The sequence below is a fragment of the Triticum dicoccoides genome, chromosome 2A, assembly GCF_002162155.2.
Source record: "Triticum dicoccoides isolate Atlit2015 ecotype Zavitan chromosome 2A, WEW_v2.0, whole genome shotgun sequence".
In the NCBI taxonomy this organism is placed as follows: Eukaryota; Viridiplantae; Streptophyta; class Magnoliopsida; order Poales; family Poaceae; genus Triticum; species Triticum dicoccoides.
In genome coordinates this window covers 8,854,445-8,863,094 of record NC_041382.1, presented here as the reverse complement: position 1 = coordinate 8,863,094, position 8,650 = coordinate 8,854,445, and the positions used below count along the sequence as shown (strand labels likewise).

Below are 8,650 nucleotides of genomic sequence, written 5' to 3'. Positions count from 1 at the left end.
GTAGTAGCGTGTTTTATTGGGTCACGTGCTACTAGTAAATATTACTAGTAACGTGGGTCAATATAACGCGCTACTAGTAATTAGCAGTAGCGTGGGTCAATATAGCACGCTACTACTAAGCGACTATCTATAAGCTTTTCTCTAGTAGTGCATCCTTACCGACTCATTTCATTCTGCTCACGGAAATTTGACTCCATGCGCACAGGTGAGTCTGTTAGTAGAACTCACATTGGAGTTGACCTCAAATTGAGAAAACAGAGGCTAGCACTGTGTACTCTATTCTCTGTATGACAGTATCTCAAAAAATTGAGATGCTCTAATTTTTTATTTTTTATTTTGCAAATGATTGATATGGAGTCCTTGCAGCTAGACAACAGAAAATAGTTGAAGCTATACGGTGTTACTATCTACTCCCTGAAGTGTGATTACCTGTAATATTTGCGCAGATAATGTATTCAGTTCGTATACACTCACATATTCAGCTCGAGAACAGCAGGCCTCCTTAGCCTAATTAGTTCTTCACGTAAAAGCTCAGTCTCTGCAGCTCTTCTCCCCTAGTTTTGACATTAACCGAAAGATTACGGATTTCCTCCTTGACGTCGTCGTCCACCGACGGCAGTGGCATCATCGGGTCCTTGTGGAACTTCTTGGCCTGCTCCAGGTACCTGCCCATAAGTGGCGTCGCAAACAGCCGCATGGCTTCGACGCTACGGCCCCTCGCAGCAAAACGCTGCCGGCAGTGTGAAGACTCAGACGACAACGCATAGGCGCGGAAGTGCTCATCATAGGTCTCTTGGGTCTTGCAGAGCTCCAAGAGATCACCCAGCTCGGTCCTGAGCAGCGGGTTGGACTGATCCTTCAGTAATTTCTGGGCCTGCACTAGATGGGCATAGGCATTGCCCCCATAGTAGCAGGCTGTCGCCGTCTTGATCATTTTCGCCGCCTGCAGACGGACCTCCTCCCTCTGTAACTCCACCGGCTTCTCCTCTATGTCTGAGACATCCACACTGGTGCGCCACACACTGAGCATCTCGGAAGGCGCCACAAACCGCATCATTACATCTAAAGAGCTGCATTGGATCATCATCACAATTCACAAATCAGGTCAAAATTGTGCCAATGAGAACCAAGATCCATCACGCGTGGGACATGATACTTTTATCTATTGGATACATACCTGTTGGTGTATGAGTATGTCACCTTGAGAATCTCGGCAGTGCACTCGCAGTCGACTCCGGGGAGGGAGAGGTCCACAATGATGTTGCGCACTTCCCTGCTGTATAGGTTGCCGAACCTGACTGTCACCGAACCGTCGTCGTGAGTTTGCGGGTAGCTCCCGGCGGTCACCTTCATTATTCTTGATACATCTCTGATGGGTGCCACCGTCAGTTCGAGGTCCTGAGCCAAGACACTAAGCAGCCCGGCAAGGCACTGGGAGAAAGCCATGGTCAGGCCTCCATAACCAGTGTCCTGGATGTGGGAGAACGTCCCCCCCATGCTTTTGGCCGCGATCGGACCGAGCACCCCAGGTCTGCAGCCTGCTCCGACACCAAATGTGTAGACAGGCACGTTGTCCACATTAACCTGAGTAACGTCGCTCATGTTCATATGACCGTTGGACATGAGCATGATGCCGACTACACGACCGGTGCTGACCTTGCCTTCTGCGAGGACCTTGAGCCCGGTCAGTAGGCCGTCCTTGATGTTGCTGGCACCGCCAAAGGCTATTAGGCCGTCGATGAGCACCTGCAACTCCTGCTGCGAGGCCTCGGTCATCTGTCGCAGGGGGTAGAGTCTTGTGGCGGCATCGGTGACGACAGAGAGGCGGTCCATGTGGCTCAGCTTCTGTATGACAAACCTCATGGCGGTCTTAAGCTGGTGCATCTCCTTGCTCGACATGCAGTGGCTGACGTCCAGGACAATCACCAGGTCCAGTCCTGGCCGGTCACTGGTGTAGTCGCTGCCTGTGAGCTCCAGCATCACCTTTTGTTTATGCTCCAACAATGGTCCCTTTTTCTTGTTCTTGATTACCAGCTGAACATTTCCTGGATTGAACATTGTAATTGACAATTAATTGCAAATCAACAGCTATTTCAAAACAATTTTTGTTTTCTTGGTTCATTATTCATAACTAGTTTTTTCATCTATTATTCGCCAGGTATGGCGAAAAGCTAAATGACACCAACTGCAAGCTTTATGAATCATCTGCAAATTCAGCATGTGCTTTGCCTCACTTGGTGACCTGAATTGGGGCAGAGAGCGATACACATGATTCTCGAATCGCTTGAAAAAAAATAGTGGAAGTTCAAGGTCTATATTATACATACATATGTATGTACCTATAAATATGAAGCTATCATTTAAATCGGCTATAAATTATGTACTTACTTGCATTGATTTGCATAGGCATATTAGAGTATCTTAGAATTTCTATGAGTTTATTCAAACATATAGTACATATACTTATAAGTGGCATATATTGGACATAGTAGCAGCTAGTACCGTTGTTAGAGTACGTAATGGGCCTAATGGGCCCGTTAGTCTTAGGGTTAATTAGAGATAAGAGTCGCTTGCTTAGGGGTCAAATAAGCCTTGTTTGGGAGTCAAGTAAACCTTTCTATATAAAGAGAGGAGATGTATCAATCTAATCAAGCAAGAATTAAGAAGGAAATCCCTTCCCTCTTGCCCGGCCGTGGGCAGAAAGGCCCCCAGCCGGCCCTCTCGCCCCCTCCTTCTAACAGCACCATAACAATTTGGTATCAGGTAGCTTAGTTCCGATCATGTCTTCGTCGCCGCCCACCCCGTCGCTTCCGCTGCCGACCGTCACCACCGCGCCGTTGGCCATCTACACCGCGCCGCTGCCCTCCCCGTCCGCGCCGCTGGTCGCATCCTCCGGCGCCGCCACCGCCCAGAGGCCGGCGCCCTCCACCGCACCACCGTCTGCCGTCTACACCCCGGAGGAGATCACCGGGGTCCTCAACGACCTCGTCACAGCCGTCCAGGGGATCCGGCTGTACCCGGCCAGCCCCTACGGGCCACCGCCGCTGACCGCCACCACCGGGCCGCCGGCCCTGCCGTGGTACTCGCCGCATCCAGGGGCCTCCGTGGCATTCGCTGGGACGCTGCTGCCGCAGTTGCAGCTGCCGCTCGCCGCCGCCCCGCAGTGGCCGGCGCCGGCTCCCGCCGCGCCTCCAGCGCCCATCGCCGCCCCCGCGCCGCCGTGGCTGCCATGGCAGTCGCCGCACCAAGCGGCCTTCGCCGCACTCGCCGGGCCACTGCAGCTGCCATCCATCGCCACCACCGCCCAGCCCTGGCTGCAGTGGCAGCCGCCGCTCCTGGCGGCTTCCGCCGCGCCCGGCGCTCCGCCGCAGCAGTCGTTGCCACTGCCCGGTGCGCCACCGCCGGTCAGCTCCGGCCCCACCTCGACCGCACCGGCGGGAGTCCTGCTCCACCAAGTCCAGTCCCCGCCGTCGCCGTCACCGCTTCCGTCTTGGATCGCTACACGCCACGTGTCGGCGGCGGTGAGGCTGCAGGCTACTGCGCGCGGCCTCCTAGCGCGTCGGCGTGTGCGGGAGATGCGTGGTCTGCAGCTGTCGCTCCTCCAAGTTGCCCTTCGCCGTGCAAAGGACCTCGATCTCATCCGCTACGCCGGGGATCTTGGACATGCGGTTTCCCCTACGGGCAGCGACCTCAAAGTCTGCGACATCGGCGGTTGGGGGGGCGCACCCCTCCTCGTCATTCTCCATCGCAAACCCTCCACTCTTCCCTGTGCGGTTCAGACCAAAAGCCGTCCGACAGGAAGAAGGCATGGTGTCACCGACAGCAGCGCACCACGTAGCACCACTGCATTCCGTCATCGGCCGCCGCGAGGGCGCCTCTGCTGGTCACTCTTGCGACCACTTCCAGGTGGTCCTACACATGCACTCCTTTTGTCCAGATGGTGTCCATGGGATCCAGGTGGCTGTACACGTGCACGTCCGACGTGTGGATGGTGTCCACTTTTGGTTAAGGGGTCCAAAATAAAGCGTCCCAGTCCATTTCAGGTTGAGAATAATAAAAGAAGCCGAGATGTAAAAGGCTTGTTTTTAGGTGTTAGGTTTGTGTTGTGTCGAGTCATGGTTATACGTTGGTTAGGCTGCAGCTTGAGGACAAGCTGCATGTCCAGGTGGGGTGTAGTGTTAGAGTACGTAATGGGCCTAATGGGCCTGTTAGTTTTAGGGTTAATTAGAGATAAGAGTCGCTTGCTTAGAGGTCAAGTAAGCCTTGCTTGGGAGTCAAGTAAACCTCTCTATATAAAGAGAGGAGATGTATCAATCTAATCAAGCAAGAATTAAGAAGGAAATCCCTTCCCTCTTGCCCGGCCGTGGGCAGAAAGGCCCCCGGCCGGTCCTCTCGCGCCCTCCTTCTAGCAGCACCATAACAACCGTATTTCCTGTACATTAACTAGTTCTACATTATCCCGCTCTATATGTATACTTCTTCTAAAGGCTGCATGCATGATGCATCGATTGATGCAGAGGCCGGGGGTTTTGCCCTCTTTTCCAAAAAAAATGTATACTTCTACGACACTTAATGTGGTTATGTGTTACCATAAAGCATCCATAACGTTATAATCTTTTACTGTCTAAATAATAAATACTAAAAGATTAAATAGTCTTATTTAATAAAGTGTTGTCAAATGTTATTACTCCAATAACAAAAATGAGTGCGGAATGCTACCATAATAATCATGTCTGTTTAGGGGTCATTGTATCCAATGTATAATTTATCCCTGCCCTCTCTATATAGATATCCATTTGGAACTAAAAATAGGAAAGACATAGTAAGAAACAATAGAGCCATTAGTTGTCACACCTTCTGTTTCATTCAACATATTGATGATTACCCCTATACTTGGCCTTTTGCGACGATCTGCATCCACACAGCTTAAAGCTATTTCAGTGCATCTCTTTACTTGTTTACAATATGGCTCCAACATGTAAGCTGGTGTTGTTTGTAGCTTATTTTTCCAGTCTGCATGTACCTGCCAGCGTGGAACATAAAAGCACAGTAGTGTTTCGAAATCTATGGGGGTATTATTCATGAAATATGTATTACTGGTCTTAATAAAGGAAACAATTTCTCTTACAAGCTCTATGAATGCTTGGGGAGACATTTCAGCACTTCGGAAGTAGCCCTTTGGTCCTGTTATTATCTTTATAATTACCACACCCAAACTGAATATGTCAAACTTAATGGAGATTATACAGGCGTCTATATATTCCGGTGGTACATACCCACTGCATGATAAAATGGCACATCATATATGTTACTAATATGTATACATAGCTATTCCGCAACTTGTTGCAGAGTAGTGTGTCTATAATTAATGTCCAAATTCACATGGATGATTAGACTTACGGTGTTCCTATAGCACTTTTTGTGATTTGTGTTTGTTCTCCTCCAAAGATCCTTGACAAGCCAAAATCCGCGATTTTGGGCACCATATTTTCATCTAGCAGTACATTGGCTGGTTTTAAATCCAAATGATACATAGGAGCATCCAATTCTTCATGAAGATGTTTCAATCCCTGACAAATCCCCTTAATTATTGCATAGCGTGTGTGCCAATCATGTTCACTGGATTCATCTGCAGCAACAAAAGAATGATGTCTTTGTAAGTACACGTCATGGTTGCTTTAGGGTCTATATCATGAAACAAGTGGAGCGCCATGTGCCATACCAGAAAGAAACCCGTCAAGGTTCCCATTTTGCATATACTCGAAGCAAAGCGCTCTCTGTATCGTCTCAATTAAAATCGTTCTTCCTTCATGGTGTCTGAATTCTCCCAGAGTTTGATGACTATAGCCAACTAACCGCACAATGTTTTTGTGTTGCAAAATCGCGAGGTTCTCATACTCCTTTGCGAATTGCTCATTATCAAGTCCTAGACTCGAATGAAGTACCTTCACAGCAATCATTTCCCCATTTTTGTGCTCTCCCTATCCAACATATTAATGCATACCTCAATGTCTGTTTTCACAACAATATACTCATCCTTTAGCAGAAAATTTGTGCACAGTGTTATATATTTTTCTTGTAAGAAATTATTGCAGCAGTGTAGGATCAAGTATGCCAGCTAGTCATTAACAAGAGTTGGTCTTCTCTTCCAGCCTCTATTCGCATGCATGGTATCTGCCTAACAAATGTTGTAGACGATGACTCTTGAAATTAACTTGAACATGTGTGGTTATTAAATTCTCAAATCTCAACACAAAGTGTAGTTTGTCTTTTAACAATTCTTTGGCATCCGGCAGAATTTATAAGCGTGGGGTTGTGTTACACTCTGAATAATAACAGAAACTAATATTGCAGTGAATAATGGCTTATTCACCGCATAATGTTAGGTGTGAGCGTCAATTCACAAGTGTGTCTGCACACACCTTGTCTAGAAATCATGCATTGGTCTCCAACTGTCGTACCTTATAAACATTTCCATACGAACCAGCGCCAACTTTCATATCCGCAGAGAAATTTTTTGTAATTTCGTTTAATAACTGGAACGACAGAACCCTTGGCGCTCTACTTACATCGTCCATGTTATTGCTTTCTCCAGTAGAGATTGAACACAAATGGTTACCTGAAAAAAATGTATATGTCTATATTTTACAGGTAGAACAAGCAATAGTGATTTACGGCCAATTTAACTGCTAGTCTCCTTGTTGACCCTCCATCAAATGACCAATTAAGCTTGCACAAGATCTAAGAAATCTGATCAAAAGTTCAAAACACAGTGCTAGATATGATACAAGGTTCTGTTTGGAGGAAGGAAATTTGAATCAAAGGCTACTGGATCGTCAGCGATGCTGCTATGGGAACGATGAAGTGAATACCTACTCGAGACTTGCAGTGGGGTCAGGTGGTGTACAGAACAAGCATGAACTGGAAACAGCTATGCAGATGGAGGTCCAGTTGTGTGATCAAACTCTGCATCAAGAAGCACAGAAGCAAAATTTCTGTTAAGATCGATGTAAAATTTGTGGATGAGTTCAAACTTCAAACGCGCAGTACAGAGTGCCAGCCGTAGACTCGTTGAGCAGATCTAGAAGAATGTTCCAATACATTTTTAAACAGGATGATGGAACGGAGAGCAAAATGGCTTTAATTTGAATCAAACATCATAATTCATATATACTGTACCTGTTAGCGGAGGATCCAGAGCCAGCTTCGTACATTATAAGCCGAGTGCCAAATCTGAGGTATTGTGGTTTGCAGGTATTCAAATGTATGTGTACACACCCCAGGTATTCGAGTATTCAAATGTATATGTATACACCCCGGCTACAAACGCCCACACATACGTACTGCTGTTACACATAGGAATCAATCGAGTGGATCGATTAGCTAGCTATATACATACTACTAGTGGTCTAGTACACGTGAGAGTAGATCGAGCGGCTCGATTAGCTAGATAGAGGCTAGCTTTGCTTGCTGGTGGATCGACGCGGCCGTGCTGGAGCACTCACCCGCCGGCGAGGAGGAGCACTGCATCGAGCTGAGCATGGACGGGTAGCTTCTGCTGCCGCGAGCTGCTGCTGCTTGCTCCGTTCACTGCTGCTCTTTGAGGAGGCTGCGGCACTTCGGCGTAGGCGGCGGCGGCGTGGAGTGGAGGAGGAGTGGACAGAGAGGAGGGAGAGCCGGTAGCCATTGAGAGGATGGGGATATAATAAGGGAGCGAAACTACTCTACAGACGACTGCGCATGCACGATGTCTGGACTCTGAACGAGAGCATCCTTGAACAGTGCAGATTTGTTAAACAATACTATCCAACGGACGCTGTTGTCCATCGTCCACAAATCGTGCAGAAGCTATCGTCTGTGTAGCACTGCTCATAAGGGAGAGAGGGGAGGGAGGAGAGAGGCCAACAGCCGTTCGATTTCGGAAGGAGCGCACGAGATATGCGGCTGAGTTCTTGCCATGTCACTGATCCGTGGCTCACACGGCTCAGCCAATGAGAAAAAAGCACAGGAGCTACATTATGCGTGTTTCTTTACTAGTACGTTTTCATATTAATTAGGACCCATAATTGCATTATTTTCTCATACATTTTTATCACAGCCTCTAGGAATCATATAAAGACACGCTACCAAGTTTCAAGAATTTCGGAGTTCGTTTGCATTCTCTAGAATTAAAAAACCAACAAACTTTATGTTTGGGTCGAATATTGGCGCCCTTGTGTTTGGAATTCCTTTTATTATCTTGTATATGGTCTAAACATAGACTCAAGAACGCAAATATGAATTTTCAATCAAATTTTGCCAACTTTTTCACGCACTTCTAGTTCAAATTTGAATTATATCCATTAAATGTCTAGAAATGCACTTAATGACTTGAATATAGCAAACGGAACCCGAAAGATACCAAAATTTTACATGGATCAAGCAATGGTGTATATTTAGTGTATAAAAATTTCCAAGACCAACGGATGTAGCAACGGTCGCTTTGGCTTCATACCTTGCTTGTTCCCTCTCGAAAACACATTTCTTCCTCGGAGACGGTCTAGTTTTCAAGCGATGTACATCACAACTTTTACGAAATGTTCTCAAATTTATAACACAGCATTTAGGTGTCATATGAAGGCACCATGCCAATTTTCATGTTTTTCAAAGT

General features: G+C 47.2%; 1 protein-coding gene across 9 annotated transcripts; it reads right to left on the bottom strand.

Annotated features, from left to right (window-relative positions):
* Nucleotides 1-298: 298 nt before the first annotated feature.
* LOC119352722 lies at nt 299-7,792 on the bottom strand. Of its 9 annotated transcripts, XM_037619301.1 has the most exons (9): nt 7,180-7,786; nt 6,873-6,966; nt 6,462-6,619; nt 5,723-5,981; nt 5,401-5,629; nt 5,129-5,279; nt 4,855-5,023; nt 1,178-2,045; nt 299-1,070 (listed from the first exon to the last, which is right to left on the bottom strand). In XM_037619301.1, the coding sequence occupies exons 3-9, from the start codon at nt 6,576-6,578 to the stop codon at nt 512-514; spliced, it is 2,352 nt and encodes a 783-aa protein (XP_037475198.1). In that variant the 5' UTR covers nt 6,579-6,619; nt 6,873-6,966; nt 7,180-7,786; the 3' UTR covers nt 299-511. The 9 variants fall into 9 exon arrangements, with proteins under 9 accessions (XP_037475198.1, XP_037475196.1, XP_037475197.1 ...); XM_037619299.1 differs by having other exon boundaries at nt 4,855-5,279; nt 7,506-7,792; XM_037619300.1 differs by having other exon boundaries at nt 4,855-5,279; nt 6,877-6,966; nt 7,506-7,792.
* Nucleotides 7,793-8,650: the final 858 nt, after the last annotated feature.

What these genes read in the sequence shown, in the direction of transcription:
- LOC119352722 (XM_037619299.1), bottom strand. Translation starts at nt 6,578, where the DNA reads ATGGACGATGTAAGTAGAGCGCCAAGGGTTCTGTCGTTCCAGTTATTA. An exon ending in AAAAGTGCTATAGGAACACC is followed by an intron (nt 5,280 to 5,400) that starts GTAAGTCTAATC and finishes TTTATCATGCAG; the next exon opens with TGGGTATGTACCACCGGAAT. An exon ending in TATGTTGAATGAAACAGAAG is followed by an intron (nt 2,046 to 4,854) that starts GTGTGACAACTA and finishes TGTTCAATCCAG; the next exon opens with GAAATGTTCAGCTGGTAATC.